Genomic DNA, 21,590 nt, shown 5'->3' with positions numbered 1-21,590 from the left:
CACAAAGCCCCTGTTCCCCTGTCATCGCGATCACATATTCCACTGAACCTTTAATAAAATCAACTGTAACTCATTTATTCAATCCTTCCAGGGGGAAAAACACACACACAATACATCTTGCACTCTTAGAATTCAGAAAAGAAAAACAGTGCGAGTTCTTAGTCCCACCGCATTCCTTAATGACATGCAGGATGCGGGAAACAAATCGTGTGGCAACCCCTTTCGTCAGCCCCGCAACACATTTGCATGCGTAACTGGGGCCTCTTCTCCGTTAGGAAAAGTCGGACGTCGAACCCAAGTTGTAATGGGTGTCTTTTTAGACCTAATATCTCCAGTTAGAGGAGAGAGAGTCTCTATCATTGTGTGACACAGCAAAACCATTTGCATCTTGCTGGATCTTCTTATATCTTTACCGCATTACAGGAGACATTGAATTGTCATTTGACCTTCTGTCGCTGTGCCTTGGGGGCCAGTGGCAAAATCCACATTGTGTGCCGTTACCCTCGGGATCTGTGCTTAACTGGTCAGAGATACACAGTTCCTTGCAGACCTAATCACCCCTCCATCCGCCTGGGTTTAGTTCACTATTACACCGTAAGGGACACACAACCATAACCGTTCTCATTCTAGGTCTGTTTCCTCTTACTGTGTGTCTCACCAGCCGGTTGCCCTGACGGCTAAGTAGGTAAGCCCCAAACCAGTGTCCCATGATGTTTTGTAACCAATGGCTACTTTCGACGAAGGAAAAATTGTGTCTTTCCTGTACTGCCCCCCGCCCCCAAGACTGAAGTGGGACCAGCCACCCGTGCTGGTCCAACGAAATGATGGGCACAGCCTTCTGCTCTCCTTAGCGACGTCACACATAAGAAGTAGCTTACGATTCCATGCTAAGGACAGACATGTGGGTCGAAAGATGTGCCCTTAAATGTCCTTGGAGTGTTCAGGCCACCAGGCATAGGCCTTCTCTTGCAGCCACTGTCTGGATGGAAGAAATGGCCATGACCCTGACGCTGAGTCACAGCATCCCATCCAAGCAGATGAGAGAAAGGCGCCCATGACGGGAAATAGGAGGATTGGGAGGCTGCTTTCCCAGAGGGGTCACCACCCTAATTAATAGCTGTCAGCTGATCCTGGGGCGACCCAGAGCTCCCCTCCCTCACACACAGGGCAGTGCTGCCTCCTGATGAAATCAACTCGCCGAATGTTTCCCTTCACGCGGTGACTTCTCGCCGCTGGCTCTCCTCAATAACGTCCTTTGCAAAGCAACTTGAAAAGAGGCCCCTGGCGAAGACAATGAGACGCGCTGCCATTGTTGGTGGGACTCTTTTCTTCAAATCATGTCAGGTGGCTACGCAAAGCGGGCTTTCACTCCTCCTGGGCCTGGGAGTCCGGCCGGAGAGAGGAGGCGGCTGTGTAAATTGCACTTGGCGGCCAGGCTTCCCGACCCGGCTCGCACACCTGAGCCTGCACTGTGATCCCTGCTAAATTATCCTCCAGCTCATCTCTGAGCTGCTGCAGGCACAGCTGACAGACTCCAACACCGAAATGTAAATGAGCCGCCCCCACACGCCACCTCCGCTCCCTTGCTTTGCCCTAACTTTGGACTTGACTTTGCTCGCTATACTTGAGCTTCTCTCTTCAATCACATGTCATCCCCCCGAAGAGAGAAGCGTTGTCACAGGGGATACAGAAGACATGGTGTTGCACAGTCACCCAGCTTAAAGCCAGCTCCAGACTCAGTTTCCCCGCCCGCCTTCCCTTCAAGACGGGAGGACCAGGAGGAGCAGAGCCCACCCCCCACCCCGGGGGACATGCGGCCCTTGGAGGGTCTCTCCACCCAGCGGGGCTCATGCCCTGGCCCCAGGGGGCCGCTGGGAGCTCCGGAACTCTGCAGCAGGCACTGAACCCTGACAGCTGGCACAGGATCCATTGTCCACCAGCCTCCAATAAATCCAGGAGTCAGAGGATGGTGGGTAAAATCCTGTGCCTTGACCCTCGCAGTAATGAGGTACACGCCCAAGCCAAGAATCATCTGAAATCCATCCCTGCCTGAGAGTCATTAAAACTAGAAGCCCCGTGTAACTCACCCAAGAGGAAAAGCTTGGGGGCAGGGGGATCCGGTTCCCTCCCCAGAAAGGAGCTTCTGTTCAGCTTTATTAAATGTTTTAAGCAGATTTAAGTTTTAGTCCAAGGACACATTCCCGCTCTCCAAGGAGCACCCCACCCCCCAGAAACTGGGAGGTCAGCCAGAGAGCTGGTGGCTGGGCTGGGGGCCAGAGGGTGGGGGCTGCGCCATGGGCAGGGGATATGCTACCAGAGGGGCCAGGGGAGGCGAGGGCAGGCTGAAGGGTTTGGTGGGCAGCAAAGGGAGGCTGTGGGATTTTGTCAACATTAAAGGAACGTGTTTGCCTGCCAGCTCCTTTGATGAAATGCGGGGGACAGGGCTGCACTCCTTTCATGAAGCAGAAAGGAGGTTGTGACTCCAATCGAGGGGTGAGGTCTGGGACACTTGCTCCCTCCCGGGGGACCCGCAGTAAGAGAGCCCCTCGGAGCTGGGCATTCTGGAAAGCTCATGAGTACCACGTGGGGCAGGAGGAGAGCTGGCAGGAGGCCCGCCACTCGGAAGGGTTCCTGGCAGCTGACTTGTTCAAAGAAAGGGAGCCCCAGGGCTATGCCGCTTCCAAGCCCTTCTTCCATATGAAACGTAAACCCCACTGCACACAGGCATCCCTTCTTGTTGTAAGCACGGGGAGCTGACACACATAGAGAAGCTTCTGGCATCTCCAGGGAGTCTAGCAGAAAGCCCCCCACCCAAGCATGCAGGAGATGGGGGGCCGGATCTCACATCCCTGTGTCTGCTCCGAGCCCCCACCTCCTTTCCCTCGGCTCCCACCCTCCTCCTCCTCCTCTCTCTCCTCTGGCACCTGCTGTTCAGAGAAGCCCTCATGCGCTTGGCCATCCACCTGGCAGTCAGCTGCCCGGCATTGCAGCCCATGTCCTGGGTCTGTCTTTCGCCTGCTGGTGGCTTTGAACTAGTTGACCTTGAACTTTTCGATGCCTCAGTTCCCTCACCGGTCAAGTGGGAATACTACGAGCACCTATTTCACAGAGCTGTTGGGAGGCTCAAATAAGGTAACATGAGTGGATGCTCGGTGCCCAGCTGGGCTCTGAGGCCGCCGGGCCACTGGGAGCTGCTGCGTGGTTACTACTGTTGTTGTTGGAAGGGTTTCCGCCTTTCCCTCCTCTCCCCATGCTCGCCTCACCCTCCTCCTCGCTCAAGCCCTTGGCACCATCCCCAACCCCATTCCCACATCTCCTCAGGCTGCGCCCGCTGGTTCTTCCTGTCATGTTTACATCCCAAGCCACCCATCAGAGAGATAAAAGCGGCGAAGACACATTTTATTTCTGAAGTTGTTAATTTTACTCTAGACTTCCAAAAAAGGATCACCCATCTGTCAAAAAAAAAGAGAGAGAAGAGGAAAGATCTTACAAAGTCATTATTTGAGCGCCAACCAAAAGGAAGTGAAAACAGACCGTCTTGGTCGCGGAGTGGCCTTAGAGGGGGTGTTGCATGACCCAGATCTGCCCCCTTGGAAACAGAGAAAGAGAACATAATCTTTTAAAAAATAAAATGAACCCCAGCAAAACCGATTCTGTACAGACATATTCAGGGAAGTGACCTTCAACTTAAAATTGTCCCTCTTCCGCCCACATCTCCCGTCTTGGAGCCGCACACCTGGACGCGCCCGGTATCCACGGTTCCTCAGCTGGGCTCCTCCCGGGACTCCGCGTAGCTGCAGGTGCTGCTGCACCGCCTCCGCTTCCCCGCGCTTCCCCGCACCGCACCGAGCAGCAACACCCCTTCCCCGCGCTCCCCAGCCCGCCCGCCTGCCGGAAAGCTGTCCCCTAAAACAAACACACGGGGAAGCAGCACAGAGCTTCCGGAGAGCCTCCCGCGACCCGCTTCCTCCTCTGAGGGCTCAACCCCAAAGCGCTTCCCAAAGTCACCATTCAGGAGGAAGCAAACAATGCGTCCCTTTCTCTTTTTAAGGCGAATTTTAAAAAGTTGCAAACTTAACCGGTCTCTGCCCTTGCCCTGCAAAGCAAGCCATACATAGCGCTGGCCTTCAGAGCCAATAGTTACAGGGCTGCCTTCACAGTTCCAGAGATAACGGAGTCCCTTCTTCCCCCGTCCCCTCATCCCACCGCCAGCCCCGCTCCCCAAGTTCCCCTTTCCGAGTAGAAGGGCCGCTCACCTCGCTCATGATGCTTCACCACAGCTCCGGTCCCACCGCTCAGCACAGAGAACTCACTGCTCAGGGGTTGCTGGCTGCTCCGCGGGCCCTGGCTTTCTCTTAAAAAGGGCTGCCCCGTGGCATCATGCCTCCCTAAGCCAATGAAATGCATTCACCTGTCTGAGCAGCTGGCGGACATCTGAGAGCACACAGGGCCACCTAGTGGGAGGAAGAAGGAACACACCCCAGGTCACGGCTCCCCATTCTCTCAGGGAGAGAAGAAAAGGAGGTTTTCTTTAAAAGTCAAAGCCAGAGGTACAAAAACTGTTCATCCACTCAGGGGGGGCGGGATGTCAACACATAGAAAACATGTTTTCAGTGTCAGTTCAAAGAAGGTTCGTGTGGTTTTTTTTAATATCTTTTTTTTTACTTCAGAGAGGAAGGGAGAGGGAGAAAGAGAGAGAAACATCAACGATGAGAGAATCATTGATTGGCTGCCTCCTGCACACACCACACGAGGGAATGTGCCCTCACCGGGAATCAAACCGTGACCTCCGGCCGGGCCAAAGTTCATTTTTTTAATTTTATTTTTCAATTACAGTTGACTTTCAGTATTTTATCAGTTTCAGGTGTACTGCTCAGTGGTTAGACGTTTACATAATTGACGAAGCGATTCCCCCCATAACCCTAGTACCCACCTGGCACCACCCACAGTTATTACAGTGTTACTGACTGTGTTCCCTGTGCTGGGTTTTACGCCCCCGTGACTGTGCCACACCAATCCGTACTTCTTAAAACCCCTTCCCCTTTTGCACACAGCCACCAACCCACCTCCCTTCTGGCAGCCCTCAGTTCTCTGTGTCTCTGAGCCTGTTCCTGTGTTGTGTGTTTGTTTATTTTGTTCTTTAGACTCTGCATGTAAGTAAAATCATATGGTGTTTGTCTTTCTCTGTCTGACTTATTTCACTTAACATAATACCCTCTAGGTTGATGGCGAACCTTTTGAGCTCGGCGTGTCAGCGTTTTGAAAAACCCTAACTTAACTCTGGTGCCGTGTCACATATAGAAATGTTTTGATATTTGCAACCATAGTAAAACAAAGACTTACATTTTTGATATTTATTTTATATATTTAAATGCCATTAAACAAAGAAAAATCAACCAGAAAAATGAGTTCCCGTGTCACCTCTGACACGCGTGTCATAGGTTCGCCATCACTGCTCTAGGTCCATCCATGCTGTTGCCAACGGTAAGATGTCATTCTTCTTTATGGCCGAGTAGTGTTCCATCCTCCCCTCGTCTATAGATGGGCGCGTGCCCCCTCACCCCCCGACGTGGGCTGCTTCCACCACTTGCTGTTGGAAGTTTGTTCTTAAAGGGAGAGCAGCTCTGAGACAAGTGTGTGCTGGGTCTCATCCCCCCTAGTCTTCCGGGCCCTGCAGCTTCCCCCGCCCCTGGTAGTACCAACCTCAGCTGTTACAGCTGAGCATTTCCACTCCTTCTCCCCGAGCCCAGTTCCCCAGACTCTTCATCCTGGCTGGTGGGCACGAGAGAACTGGCCGTGGACCTGGAGGTGCGCGCTGTGACAAGAGGGGAGGAGGTCCCCGGCTTTCTCTGTGGTGGTCATGACGTGGCCAGCGGCGGAAGCCTCTGCTTTGACTCTGGAGTCTGCTGAAGGTCGGACGGCCTCACCCTGTCCAGCGTCTCTATGCAGAGGTTTAGTCTCGGCCAGCCCTGGACTCATGATGCCTGAAGAGTCTCCACGGCAGCCCGCGGGCCCCCGACTGTCCCAGGGCGGATGCTCAGAGCTGAGAGGCAGGGGCTGCCCGTCTCCATGACCCATCGCTGGTCACGGTGACCCCTGCCACCTGCCAGCTCCCACTGGTCCCAGAGCCCAGCAGAGCCTCGCACGGTAACAACGATGTCGTGTCATGGCAAACACCCCAAGCGATGAGGTGCCCAGGGCCTACTGGAGGTACAGGCATAGCCAAGTGGTGGCTACCAAATAGCTCACGTGGGAAAATCGGTGAGCCCCTGGGTGGCTGGTACAAACCTCAGACACCTCATAAGACCTCAGCCACCACCCCAACACGGAGACACGCGGTCCAGAGCTCCCCATGGGGAGCAGTGTGAGACAGGTGACATAGCCGGCACCTGGAGGAGACTCCGGGAAAGAAGAGAAGGATCTTCAGGGGAATTTGATCAGGTTTCCCACGTGGCATTCAACGGACCCGATAGTTTCTCCAGGACATCTCTACCTCATGTTCATGAGTGTAGAGCTGTGTCGCTCTGGGGAACACAGAGGACATGCTGAGGATGGTCACAGAGAGAGAACTGAGCTTCCGTGGGAAACCCGCACCCACGAGTCACACATGAAGCAAGTGAGTGTGCACCCCACACAGTTCCATGGATGCTCGCTGCCACCAAATGCCCCTCCGATCATGTCCCAACAGGTGGGCCCTCAGACCCTCTCCCAGCCCCACCCATTCTCTTTGGGAGGTGGTGCGCCAACCTGACCTGCCATCAGACCAGGATGAGGTCCATCAGCAAAGACTCCCTGGACCTCATCTCAGAAGCCCGAGGGACAGCATGCTAAGTGGATGGCCTTTGAACCTTCCCATGTGGGTCTGATAGGCAGTCAAGTGTGAAAATCATTGCTCGAAGCAGTGATAGCATGCCCACGCGCACACACACACACACACACACACACACACACACACACACACACCTCTCACTCCTTCAAAACTTTCCAGGCTCCCTCCTGCCCCTGCCTCCTCTCCCGACCTCCCTTTAGGACCTGCGTTGCCATTGTTGACCGTCACAAGCACCAATCTTCTGTAAGGAGCTGCAACACATCACTGCCTGACTGTCCTCACATCAGGAAAACACAAGACACGGTAGATGGAGTCCCAGAGCAGAGCCCCGCACCTTAATCCTTGACCCAAGCGATCGTTTCTGCATGAACTTGGCAGGGTCTCTCCATCCCTCAGTGCCGCCTTTCCTCCACGGGCGATGCAGGAATATTAAAACCTCACATCTGCCAACCTAAGCAGAAATATATGCGCTGAATGTATTGAGCTGGGAAATAAATTTTGAAAGAACTTCAAGAGAATTAGATCTACAGCTACCTATATTAGATCTCTGGGAATGCTTCAACCTTGCTGAATTAAAATACAGACACACGGTCCCATAATTTATGAAAAAATCTATAATATCGGTAGATTACTGTCATCTTCGTGGACACGCGATCCTGCCTGGAGGTGCAGAGCCGGACCGGGCCATCTTTCAAAGTCTCTCTTTGGGATGATTTATAGGGACAGTGTGGAGGGATGGCCCGGGGCTTTTCATCAGACATCACAAATGCATCGTGTGTGTGCAATCTCGGGGGCACGGGGGCTATCAAACGCCCACCTCCTGCCTCGTGGCCCCACCTGAGCTTTTCTGCCTCGACACATGCCGCCATGTCCCAATCTCTGAGCTTCCGGACGGAGAGAGAAGGCGCTCATCCTCCTGGAGTGGGGGCGTTGGGGCCCATGCCAGTGGCGGGGACCCTCCCTCCCTCTGCCTTCACTCCTCCCCAACCACAGGCCAAGCACAGTCCCTGGGCGTCCATGCACCCCCACCTGGATCTCAGCACCCCCCACCCTGTTGGGTGGGCCCAGTGGGCTCCTGCCCTGGATCCACCCCATTTCCTGCAGTTTTGAATTTGAATCCTTCCTCCAGAGTCTAGCCTCTGCCAACCTCTGGGTGTCACATGACCCAGAGCCAGGAGGTCATCCCGGTCCTCTCTATGGATGTGAAAATGCAACATCATCCTGCACACCTCTGTGTATTGCAGTGATTCATTCCGTGGGTGCTTGTTTACACAAACCTTGCCTCTCACCTCCTTGACTTAAGCCTCCTGAAAGGGGGCAAGGCCCCCCCCCCGGCCTTCTGTCCGTCCCCCTTCCCTCCCCCCTGCCCACTGCTTTCTGTCCGTCCCCGCCCCCGACCCCCGCCCCACTGCTTTCTGTCCGTCCCCGCCCCCGACCCCCGTGCCTGGCACCGAGTCGGCTCCAAAACTTCACCGAGTGTGCATGTTGCCGTAGAAAGTAAACTCTTCTTTCTATAAAATTAGATTCACTTTCCAAAGCCCACATATAAGAATTTTATCTTTGGAAAATGAGAAAAGGAATGATATTTAAAAATCTCTATGCAGTCAGATTTTAAGCCAACTTTTTAAAACATTAAAAAAAAATGTTCTGGCAAAACGGACCTGTTTAAAACCTGGACGGCTGTGCTTTGTCGGCTTTTTAAAGAGAAAATAGATTGATAGGAATGTTAGGCCGCGGCTTTCCTTCCGAAGTTTCAGCAATAACACGGCACTCCTGCCACTCGGTCCCCAGCAGCGCCTGCTCGCCCACACCCTCTGCGCGCTGGTGGTCGCCCTCGCCTGGCCGCTCAGGGGAACAGTGTACATTTTATTCTTTTCAAAGATGCTGAAAATTTGTTGTCCGTAAACTCTCTCTCTCTTTCCTCTGCTGTGTCCCTCTCTCTTCCTGAAACGAACCTGTGTTTACACATGTGACCTCCCATCTCACCTGGACACTCGGTGAGATCTCTCGTCTTTAAGAGCCGCCCGGCCGGTGTTGCTCAGTGGTTCGAATCCTGGTCAAGGGCACATGCCTGGGTTGCAGGCTCGATCCCCAGTAGGGGGTGTGCAGGAGGCAGCCACTCAATGATTCTCTCTCATCATTGATGTTTCTCTCTCTCTCCCTCTCCCTTCCTCTTTTTGAAATCAATAAAAATATTTTTAAAAAAGGAAGAAAAGAGGCTCCAACCAATAAGAGAGGAAGGAGAGACAGACATGAACAGGTCAGCCGTCTGCCAAGCTCCGTGCGTGGAGCTCTGTCCTGCCGCATCTTCCAGTGCCAAGTGCTGCAGCCCTACCTGCAGCTGCTACTATTTAAAGGTTTAAATTACTTCCTGTTTGTGGATGAAAAGGTCATCTTGTACCCTTTTAGCCCAATTAAGTGTCCAGCCGGTGCTGGGGAAGGACGGCCCGGGGTGTTCACAGAGCCCTTGGCAGCTCCGTGTCAGATGAAAAGGTCAGCGGGTGTTTGTATTCAAAGAGCCCGTCTCTGCCGCCTCAGCCCGGGCCCAGCGCTGAAGGCCACGCTGGGGCCTGCTGCTCGGGCTCCCATCTCAGCAGCCGCCTCGCTCGCAGAATTGTGCTCGGAGCCGTAATTATTTTTCCCGTCCGCACACCCCTGGCGAGCTCCTCCAGTTCACTCTCCAGCAACTGTTCCCCAAACTGCGAATCGGTGATTCTGCAGAGCCAATCCACTGGTCCGTGCTATAGGCTGGACTGTGTCTCCCCCAGATTCAAACAGTGAAGCCCTAACCCCCAAGGGGACTGTATTTGGAGGCGGGGCCTTTAATGAGGTCATTGGGGGGTCAGAAGGGTGGGTCCCTACCCCAATAAAACTGGTGCCCTTTTAAGAAGAGGGAGAGTCCCAGTGGGGAGGGGATGTGCACCGTGTGAAAACGTAGGGAGAAGGTGGCCTTCCACCAGCCGAGAATTGGAGCGCCAGCCTTCAGAACGGGGAGGAACATTTCTGTTGGGTAAGCCCGCCCCCACCCACCCTGCGGGACTTTGTTATGGCAGCTCAAGCAGACTTGAAGGTTTGGGCGGGACATGGCTGAGGTTCTTTCTGTATAAGGCACTACAGTGACCCCTGAGACCCCACCCCATTGGGACGTAAGTATCCCCTGCTGAATGCTGGGGATGGACTCAGCTCTCACCCCCTGGAAGGCTGCTGGCAGCCAAAGGGAGCTGGCTGCCTCACCCAGAGTCCACATACCCTTCAGGTGACACCCCCACCCCCAATTCATTCAGGCCCCTGTCCAATAAAGGCCCGGCCCCCTTGTCCCACTTTGAAAGAACCCTGCAGGTCATCCATGGCAACCCCGAGCTTCCTGTGGGATCAGCGGAGGCCCTTGTTCTGCCTGATTGCAGCCCGAATTCCACCACTAAGGTTGGTGATGGTTTTTCTTCTTGGGCAGATTAGCAAGATGGACACCACTGTTCCTGTTCTGTCGTGGTTCCCAATAGAGTCTTTTCCCTGTATGAGGGGTTCTGCTGGGCAAGCAAACAGGGCAAAGATATGTGGGGGGCAGGGGGCCTGCAGAAATGGGTGGACTGGACGTAAACCAATACATTCCCAGGGGTACCCTCTACCTCACTGCATTGTTCAGCATTTCCATGGTGATGGGAGACATGTCTACGGCACCTCTAAGTGGGCCAGATGCAAAGGGAATAGAATGCCGGAAACTACTAACCTCTTCCAAAAGGGATGCGGAAATGACGGCCTAAATTGATCTGCAAAGCCTGCATGTCGTTTTGGCAATTTCAAGACTGCAAAATATTAGCATAAAAAGTGATCAGTTCATTCCTCAATTCAATATGAATGCTTGCTTTAACTAATTCCAAACACTAAATCATGCTAAAAAAGCTTATTACCAATATTGTAAAATTAAAGGGGGGAAGTCATTCAATTAAATCCAGTGAGCTAAATGTCTTTAGAAGAAAATTAATTCCCTAATTAAGCAGCAGAGGGGTGCAGTGCTCCCCCAAAGCAGCCAGAGCCACCCGCCTTCTAAATGACTAAGCTGTTCTGACTGAGGCATAGCTGTGGAGACGAAGCTTACGAATGCAGGGATGCCATCATCTGCTTGGATCCCAAAAGGCAAGGCCATTTTCATCACATAGAGAAATTAACCAGAAAAACACAGCTTTTGCAACCAGGGACATACACGTCAAAAAATTTGGGTGCCAACATTCTATTTAGTGGCCCTATTTTGGTCTGAACCGATGACATTCTTAATGGTCAAACTGTCATCTATAACAATTTCCCTGCCCAAACATTAAAGTGTGGACAAACTCACTGCCCACTTTCCCATAAACACACCTCTTAGCAGTAACAGTGATGCAATTAATAAGATCCGTGGGGGCGTGGGGTCCTGGGGGTCTTGTGCATCCTTGGATCTCTGGGACAATTGAAAAATACCTTCAACTACCTGAGATCCTTCAACTATTGGAAAAGCAGCCAGTGGCATTGGGTCCATAGAGCTGTGTTCAGCCCGAAGTTCTAGAAGAGAATTTGTTTCCTTGTATTTTCCATCTTCTAAAGGCCCCCACAGCCCTTGGCTCATGGCCTTCCATCACCACAGCCTTTGCTTTTGCTGTCACATCTTCTCTGACCCTCTCCTCCCGCTTCTATCCTTTAAGGACCCTTGTGATTACATTGGGCCCATTAGATGGATAATCCAGAAAAACCGCCCCACATCAAAACTGTTAACTGGATCAGATTTGCAGAGCCCTTTTAGGTCACGTCAGGGAACAGGTTCACACAGAATCACACGTCGCAGAAATTAGGATATGGATATATTTGCAGAAGTCAACATTCTGCTGACCACACTGCCCACATTCCACAGCTCAGAAATGAAAGAGCCCCCCTAATTGTAAATCCCCTCCTCACATACACACACACACACACACACACACACACACACTGCCATCATGATGCTTGGAACCATGAAAAATCCCAACTCTACTTAACATGCTCCTCTCTCCGCCCCCCAAGGTGTAAGGAAAAAGGAATGGCCTGGATTCAGACGTGAATAATCCAGACTCTTTTCAGGGGCTTCGTTTCAGCTCCCAAATCACTAGAAGTCACCTAGAATGTCAAAGGTTCACCTGGAAACTCAGCTCCCGCACAAAAGCTGCAGGAAACTCATGTACCAAAGAATTTCCCCAAGTGTTAGGCGAGCTGAGAATCTGCTTCTCACTGGGCAGCAGGCACAGTTCATTTTCTCAGGTAAATGGAACGTATTATTTGTTCATAGCGATGGAACCCAGTCCTATAATTACAAAAATAAAAGGGACGAGTGTGGATGTCTGCCGCTGTCACCATTCCTTTCAACGTGTGAGGATGGAATTGTCCACATCTGATTCTATTAGTCGATATTAAAAGTATCATTTCCAAGTAGTTCCATGACTTTTATGAAGATAAGACTTTGAAGATAATTGAGCTGGAATGGTTAAGCCGTGATGATGCGAATACAAGGAAAGTAGATGCTCTTACTGCCCATGACAAACCCGTGAGATGAAAAGCATTCGTAGGTAATGGTTATTTGATGTGGAAAGCACCCACGTTCCTCCTTAGAAATGTAGTTGATAATAATACATTTCCATTTTATTAAAATTGGCTGCACAAAAAAATAGATGATTATTGGGTACATCTCCAGACAAACTTACAAAACCAATTTCAAAGGAAAAAAATGTTATTAAGTTGGGAAAACAGGAAATTTTTCTTTGGAAATTGTTTTAATGAATAACAGTTTCCAGTTCCACAGGTAATTTGCCTTTTTAATTGTGGAAAATTGAACAATGACAGCTCAGTGTGTCTACTCTAAAAATGCTGGCCTCCTGTGGAGTCAAATTCAGACGCGCGCCGTCACTCACGCGTGACGCTGGCTTTCCTCTGGGCAGAGGGCGTCAGCCGCGGCTGGTCTTTCACACCCGCCAGCGGCGAGGCCAGAGCACCGGAGCTCCCTGCTTGGGTTCATGTGGGCTCACAGAGCCGTAACCATTTCCACGGGCTTCAGCCGAAGAGAAGGACTGACTGTACGAAGCGGGCCGCCTCCTGGCACCAGGGACACAGGCCAGGCAGTCACCAAGGATGGCTGGACTCGGGACCTGGAGGTCCCCAGGGACCACGAACCACTGGTGATTGCTTTCCACTTTCTTTCTTTGCAAACTGGCCTTGTCGGCTACTCAGGGCGGAGAAGCTGGAAGATGGCCACCCACCAGCTCAAGTTCACAGATGTGCTTCCTGCTACATGGGGTCGAGGAGTACACGTGGTCAGGTTTCCCAGGAATCAGCCCGGCTTGGCCCGGTGTCTGCCTATGGATGGGCTAACTCTGCCTGGGGGATATAGTCACATGACAGATGTGTGGCATAGTCACATGACTGATATGTGACATAGTCACATGACAGATATGTGGCATAGTCACATGACTGATATGTGACATAGTCACATGACAGATGTGTGGCATAGTCACATGACTGATATGTGACATAGTCACATGACAGACATGGCTCCAGGACCCAGCCCAGAGCCTGGCAGGCCAGCATGTCCTCAAAGCGGGGACTGGTCAGCCAGCCTGTCAGCTCTTGACAGAAAGAAACTCCCACCTGTGCGGGCTCAGATTCTATTATCCAAAACCCTGGGGCTCTTTTGGGCGGTGTTACTGAAGGAAAGGAGTTGGCATTCGGGGCAGAAGGGCGGCCCATTGGTCAGGACAGCCCATGTGCCGCAGGCCCCTAGGGAGCCCTGGTCCACCAGCGAGCGCCCCAAGGCCTCGCGCCGCCCAGCCGGCCACTGTGTCTGAGCGCCGCCTCGGAGCGCAGCAGCATCCCGATGAAAGCGCTGCAGCCCAGTCCACGCTTTTCCAAACAGGCAGGTGCGGGGCCCCAGCCAAAGGCACAGGCTGTGAGCACAGGCTGCCCGCTCTGCCAGCCCGCAGGCCATGCAGCCCTCAGCAGACACCCTGACCGCCCTGAGCCATGGCTCTCCGCCACCCAGAAAACAAGTGAAATACCTCCCCCCGGTGACCTGTGTGAAGATTAGGAAGATCGGGGTTGGGTTGAGTGGTGGGGAATGTCTGCTTCTGTGGGGCAAACGTGGACTATCTGCAGTTTCCCAGGCTCCAGACCAACGCTGGAGGCCCCGCACGGTGCCTGGCGCGGAATGAAATGCAACCTGCATCCCACAAGGATGCAAATTGAACTCGGATCGTGCAAAATACAATTTTTAAAAGTTCCAGGTGGGAACATTGTGTCCCACCCCCAACCTCGGACAGACTGTAGCACATGCCATACGCTGAGGAACAAACCACGCGGGGAGCAAGCAGCCTTGGGGGAGATTTTAGTTCCGCACCGTCTGTGACAGCTCATGACAACGGGAAGGGCAAAGAGAAGGTATGGTCCCAGCGGCGTCTTAGAGATGATGGCCATCTGTCCTTAGGTGTGGAAGGTTCTGGAAAAGGCCCATTCCTGCAATAACAGCGGGCAAACAGTGGGCTGGGGCTGGGGCTGAAGGTGCTCCGGGCTTGGAGATGGCTTTCATTTTTGCTTCAGCCTCATCTTTTGCATAATTTTGCATAAAAAAATAACTTTTATTTCTATCTCCCAAGTCCCTACCGTGTCACTTGTGTACAAATAGCGCCCTCCGACCCTGGCTGGCTGGAGGTCAGGAAGCACAGAGAGTATTGTGCCTGTGCATGGAGCGCTGGGATTCTCCTCAGCACTTTTCCTGGCAGTTAACTTTTAATTAAAAGATTAAAAAAAGATGTTAATTACCAGTTAACAGATGTCAATCTATTCTGACAAGGAAATTAACACAGGCCTCCATACTTCTTGCAGTTCGGGAAAGGGGTGAGGATAAAGTGTACCTCTGCCCACACTTCCCTTCTGACGTGGGGAAATGTGGGGTGGAGAGCCACGCCACACTGGTTGCCAGGCTCAAGATTTAAGGGCCACATTATAGGTAACCCGAAAAGGATGGGCACTCACGCCCACGGAAAGGGAGGTGTTGGTGCGCTGGAGACAAGATGGATTTCTTTATGCACAAGAGGCTCAAAGAAAATTCTTCCCAGACCGGCCGGTGTGGCTCAGTGGTTGAGCATCAACCCATGAGCCAAAAGGTCACGGTTCAATTCCCTCTCAGGGCATATGCCTGGGTTGTGACCTCAATCCCCAGTGTGGGGCGTGCAGGAGGCGGCCGATCAATGAGTCTCTCTCATCACTAGTGTTTCTATCTCTCCCTCTCCCCTCCTCTCTGAAATCAATAAAAATATTTTTTATAAAAGAGCATTCTCCCAGGTTGGAAAACAGGGTTCTCGTCTCTCACAGCTCTTGTTGCGTGATTTATACCTTGTGATGCCCCCCAAGACCTCCTTCTGAGATGGTCCCCTTTCTTCCGGACGGGCGTTTCTTTCCCAGGAAGGAAACTTGAACTGGTATCTCTTACGTGATAAGAGCAAGTAAGTGAGCCACTGAGAATGGAACGTGGAAAGTGCAAAGGTGCTCAGCATCTCAGATGAAATCCTGCTCCCAGATAGCCGTGCCCGACCTCTGGGGGCCATCATCCCCACGAATAAATTAAAACGTGGGTCCAATCTAGCAAAGGAAAATATTCTTTTCACTGGCAAGACCCCAATGCAGGTTGTGTTTTAGCTCCTTCCCAGGACCATGAACACATTTTGAGGTCATGGCACTGAGGGAAGGGGTGAGGGGGAAGCTTTGCAGAGGTGAGGCCTGAGACGGCGCCGATCCACTGTGGCCACAAAGCCTCTGACCTCGAGATGAGGGGAAGCAAGTCCCCAACTGGCCTCGCCTCTGCGGAAGATCAGAAATTCAAACTGGAAACAAAATGGAAAAGCGAAGAGTGGTGCGTAGGATACAGGGTGACACTGTGGCCTTAACTCCATCATATCCCCTAATACAGTGATGCGAACCTTTTGAGCTCAGCGTGTCAGCATTTTGAAAAACCCTAACTTAACTCTGGTGCCGTGTCACATACAGAAATTTTTTTATATTTGCAACCATAGTAAAACAAAGACTTATATTTTTGATATCTATTTTATATATTTAAATGCCATTTAACAAAGAAAAATCAACCAAAAAAATGAGTTCGCGTGTCACCTCTGACACACGTGTCATAGGTTCGCCATCACTGCCCTAACACCTTACAAACGTGTGGTAACCATGGCCCTGGTCCCATCACTGGGGACGCCTTGGAGCAGTGTCCTGCTCCCCGCGGGCAGAGGGAGCCCCATTCACAGCCAGCGAGGCGGCACCTGCAACGGAAGCTGGTCCTGGGAAGAAGCCAGAGCTCCTGGCACAGGGAAGCCAGGGTTCATCGTTTCGCAAGAGGCAATGACGAGGTGATGTAACAGGAGCGACACCCCTTTCATGCGGCGAGACCGGCTGCATCGTCTCCCAGAAACAATGGCGCTCACCTTGGCCGGTGTCCCTGCTTTGCAGGTGAACTAGGAAGGCTGGCATCTGCTTTGCGCACCCCCAGGAACAGTGCTGGGCCTGCCACCTGGGCCGCAGCGCATCAGGAGTCCCTGCCTGCATCCAGCCCAGCCAGGAGATGCTCGGGATTCTAGACTCCGGAAGGGACCACAGTGGAGAAAACCCCGTCCTACTAAGGGGCGGGGAGGAGTCTCCTGAAATCCACCTGATCCTTCAGCGAAGAAACTACATGCCTCCCTCCCATCCCAGGCAGGTGCAGAGAAACAAACCATGAAGTCCTCGTGATGAAGACGACAAGAGCCCCAACACTTCGCTGGGAGCTGACGCAAAGGTTCCGAGCCCTTCCCGCTGCCTCCAGGCCCCTTTAGGAGCTCTGTGCTTCCCAAACCAAATGAAAATGAGCGAAGTACACGCGCCCCTGAAGCTTGAGTAAATATACAATCCTGAAAAAGTGGCTGCTCTAACTGAAATGTGCATTTCCTTTTTACTGCTCATGCCCTGTATCAGAGGTCCTCAAACTTTGTAAACAGGGGGCCAGTTCCCTGTCCCTCAGACATTCCACACATGCGCACTGCGGGCCCGGGACGAGTCGGCTGCTAAGCAGGACAGGCAGCGGCGGCAAAAACACTTGGCGGGCCGGATAAATGTTTTCGGCGGGCCGCATGTGGCCCGCGGGCCGCAGTTTGAGGACCCCTGCCCTATAACTTTAAATACCTTCATACACACTACCAGCTGGGACTTTGTGCATCATCCCTGCTCTATTATAAAGGCCTTGTTTTTACATTACTCTCAACTTGGGCAACTCCCTCACACAAACCACAAACAAAACACAAACAAAAGCATCTTGTGGAGATGAAGGTCAGGCTTTCAAGGTCAGGAGGCCCAGCGTCCTAAGTGTGGGGTATGCACTCTGGAAGGACTCACAAATCCTTCATGGCCCACGAAAATGGAGGTTCTGACCCATTTTATTGCCCCAGAAAGGATGGGGGAGAGGCTCATGCATCATTCAATGTATAGATATCAATACTCAGCATCCATGCGAGTGATACATAATGAATGCCAGCATCTCATTAGTGAGAGTAGAAACCCCACAAACAACTGGAGGACAAGATGAAAATTGCCAAACAAGAGCTGTGGACAGTTATGCTACTGTGTGGACTTTTCCTGTGAAACTTTAAACAACTTTGAAGCTAAAAGCAAAAATGGTCAAAGATTACAACAAATACCTATGCACCCTTGACTCCAATTCACCAATTGCTAACATTTCCCCTCAAAAAAACCTCTGAGATAGTCCCCACTTTCTTCCAGAACAGAAGAAAGTGGGGACCATCTCTCTCTCTCTCTCTCTCTCTCTCTCTCTCTCTCTCTCTCTCTCTCTCATTTGTCTCTGTTATTTGAAAGTAATTTGAAATCATTATAACATTTCATCCCCAAATGTTTTATCCATAAAGGTTTCTTCTGCCGAAACCAGTTTGGCTCAGTGGATAGAGCGTCGGCCTGCGGACTGAAAGGTCCTGGGTTCGATTCCGGTCAAGGGCATGTACCTGGGTTGCGGGCACATCCCCGGTGGGGGATGTGCAGGAGGCGGCTGGCCGATGTTTCTCTCTCATCGATGTTTCTGACTCTCTATCTCTCTCCCTTCCTCTCTGTAAAAAATCAATAAAATATATTTTAAAAAAAAAAGGTTTCTTCTGAGAAAAAGAATATTTTCTACATAACTTGAATATCATGACCACATCTATAAAAATTAACATTGATAAATACTATTATTAAGTATACAGTGCATATCAAATGTCCCAAGACCGAGACCCTACCAAGGGTCATGCAATGTATTGATCATTGTGCCTCTTTAGTCTCTTTTTGCCTAGGACAAATCCCTTGCCTATGTGTTTGGTTTTATGTTTGTTTTCATTTGTAACATTTTCAGAGTCCAGGTCCGTTGCTATGTAGACTGGCCTACGGTTTGAATGTGTCTGGTTGTGTCCTCATTGTTAGATTCAGTTTAAGGCTGGGCCCGAATGCTAAATATTTGATGCCCTTCCCTTGCGTCAGAGCAGGAGCCCATGAAGTCAGCTTCTCCCGTGACCCTGATGACCGAGGCTGGGCTGGAAGGGAAGTTTCCCCTTGTGATTAATAATAACCGAGGGAGGGCTACGCTGCGGCCCTGTGACTGCCCTGCTCCCCAGCAACTTTCCACCTCAGCACGGCACCCGGCACAGTTAGAGTGATAACTGCAAAATAATGACTTCGTAGCTCCCTCATTTTCCATCTCATACTGTCTCCTCCTTTGTTCTGTTTTGCATTGACTATGTGGGTTTGAAGGAGGGGGAGAGCTCTAGCTGAGGTGATAAAGGAAACCTCAGGGAGGAGAAAGCATTGGAGATGTGGAAGGAAATTAGAAAGGCTCCATTGAGTGCCTTATATTAGGAAACAGATATGCAAATCCAGACAGGGCGCCCTGGCTGGGCTCGGTGACGGTGACACTGCTTTCTCAGTCTTCTGCTGAGACACACATGTGAGGAGTCACATGGAGGGAGGTGGGGCTAGAACTCTGTCCACTGCTGGGAAGAGAAGGTCAGGTTCTGGCCTTGAACCCCTTGGCTTATCTGGGCCAAGCACCCCCACGTTTCTCAGACACACAGCTGCAGGGCACATGTGCTTAGTACATCATCCCAATGCGCCCATGTTGAGTGTTTGGGGAAAATAGACATTTTAATATGAAAACAAGTAGGACTGTGATAAGAACGCAAATCATCAGCAAAATGTGAAACTGGAATAAGAGATTCATACAAACATTTTGTGCTTTGGGTAAGACGATCCGGGTCTTTCCCCAGAAACCCAGGGACACACACCTCCCCTCCCTACTGCCAAGACAGCCCTGAGTGGAACATCCAAGAAACACTGTCCAAAGCCAGGGAAGCACAAGTGGCCACAAAGGTCAGGACCAGGGAGGAAAAATGAATACTGGGGAGAACCAAGATGGCGGCATAGGTTAACGCCAGAGTTTGCTGCTTTGAACAACTACTTCAAAAGTGAAACCAAAAAACGGAAGGGACATCACCCAGAACCACAGGGGCGCTGGCTGAGTGGAAGTCCTACAACTAGGAGGAAAGAGAAACGCATACGGACACTCAGAGGAGGCGCAGTGCTGAAGTCAAATTCTGAGGTGCGGAGTGCGCGGAGCGGGCTGGCGGCGGAGGGCGCGGTTGTTGTTTTCAATTGGGAGGGAGTCGCAGACTCTGAGCTCCAGATCCGGGCAAGTCTTTAGGGACCCAGACTCAGGCGGGAGAAGCGGGACTGTCTGGCTTCGGTCAGAGCGAGTGCAGCTTTCTCTCCGAGCTTTGCAGTGGGTGCTGGGACTCAGAGAGGCAGAGCCCCTGGGGACAGGACTGAGAGCCGCCATAACTGCTCTCTCCGGCCCACCCTGTTGATCCTGTGCGACCCGCCCTGCCCAAGCCCTGCACAGAGGCATTTGCCGGATAGCCTCAGGCAAAGGCTAGATTAGCACCTCCCTAGAGGACAGAAGTTCTCTCACCGCTGACACAGCTGAATCTCATAGCCACTTGGCCTGGAGGTCAAACCCTCCCTGGAATTAGCTACAGCAATCAAGATTTATCTATAAGACTGCGAACAAAGACCACTAGGGGGTGCACCAAGGAAGCATAACAAAATGCGGAGACAAAGAAACAGGACAAAATTGTCAATGGAAGAAATTGAGTTCAGAACCACACTTTTAAGGTCTCTCAAGAACTGTTTAGAAGCTGCCGATAAACTTAATGAGATCTACACGAAAACTAATAAGACCCTCGATCTTATATTGGGGAACCAACTAGAAATTAAGCACACACGGACTGAAATAACAAATATTATACAGACGCCCGACAGCAGACCCGAGGAGCGCAAGAATCAAGTCAATGATTTGAAATGCGAGGAAGCAAAAAACATCCAACCGGAAAAGCAAAATGAAAAAAGAATCCAAAAATGCGAGGATAGTGTAAGGAGCCTCTGGGACAGCTTCAAGCGTACTAACATCAGAATTATAGGGGTGCCAGAAGATGAGAGAGAGCAAGATATTGAAAACCTATTTGAAGAAATAATGACAGAAAACTTCCCCCACCTGGTGAAAGAAATGGACTTACAGGTCCAAGAAGCACGGAGAACCCCAAACAAAAGGAATCCAAAGAGGACCACACCAAGACACATCATAATTAAAATGCCAAGAGCAAAAGATAAAGAGAGAATCTTAAAAACAGCAAGAGAAAGAAACTCAGTTACCTACAAGGGAATACCCATACGACTGTCAGCTGATTTCTCAACAGAAACTTTGCAGGCCAGAAGGGAGTGGCAAGAAATATTCAAAGTGATGAATACCAAGAACCTACAACCAAGATTACTTTATCCAGCAAAGCTATCATTCAGAATTGAAGGTCAGATAAAGAGCTTCACAGATAAGGAAAAGCTAAAGGAGTTCATCACCACCAAACCAGGATTATATGAAATGCTGAAAGGTATCCTTTAAGAAGAGGAAGAGGAAGAAAAAGGTAAAGATACAAATTATGAACAACAAATATGCATCTATCAACAAGTGAATCTAAGAATCAAGTGAATAAATAATCTGATGAACAGAATAAACTGTTGATTATAATAGAATCAGGGACATAGAAAGGGAATGGACTGACTATTCTTGGGGGGGGAAGGGGTGTGAGAGATGTGGGAAGAGACTGGACAAAAATCGTGCACCTATGGATGAGGACAGTGGGTGGGGAGTGAGGGCGGAGGGTAGGGCGGGAACTGGGAGGAGGGGAGTTATGGGGGGGGGAAAAAGGAACAAATGTAATAATATGAACAATAAAGATTTAATTAAAAAAAAAAGAAAAATGAATACTGGACAGACTAGATTGTACAAAAGCAAGCTCAAAATTGACTGAATATTGACCTCTTTGAAATCAGCGTGTGGCCACAGGAAGGGAGAAATACTAACAATTCATCTTTAAACATTTTGTTTCTTATAATAAGCACCCTTCTTGGTAGACAGGGCTGTAGCATGGCTCCTTTGTCTTAGCCGGAGATAACCAGAACACTTCATGGATTGTGTTAGTAAAGAGAAATCAGGTTCGAACGCTTTTAAGCTTTAATTTTAGGGTTCTTATTTTAGGGCTCAAGTTCTATATTTTGCAGAGAGAGACAAGACTTTGTTAAAAACCCAATCGAATAGAAGAAGCATTCCAAAGTCTTATCAGGATTTGGAATCTGGCCTATCATTTTATAA

General features: G+C 50.8%; 1 protein-coding gene across 1 annotated transcript in view; it reads right to left on the bottom strand.

Moving 5' to 3' along the window:
• PCP4 (Purkinje cell protein 4) overlaps window positions 1-4,406 on the bottom strand; it is a 54,374-nt gene extending 49,968 nt beyond the window's left edge. Inside the window, exon 1 of the mRNA XM_059686495.1 lies at window positions 4,257-4,406. Coding sequence (XP_059542478.1) covers window positions 4,257-4,265 — 9 coding nt within the window. The 5' untranslated portion in view covers window positions 4,266-4,406. The remainder of the gene's footprint in view (window positions 1-4,256) is intronic.
• Between the last annotated feature and the right edge of the window lie 17,184 nt (window positions 4,407-21,590).

Source organism: Myotis daubentonii, chromosome 3 (genome assembly GCF_963259705.1).
Source record: "Myotis daubentonii chromosome 3, mMyoDau2.1, whole genome shotgun sequence".
NCBI classification, from domain to species: domain Eukaryota; kingdom Metazoa; phylum Chordata; class Mammalia; order Chiroptera; family Vespertilionidae; genus Myotis; species Myotis daubentonii.
Note: the sequence above shows the minus strand (reverse complement) of the source record. Positions and strands in the feature narration are given on the sequence as shown.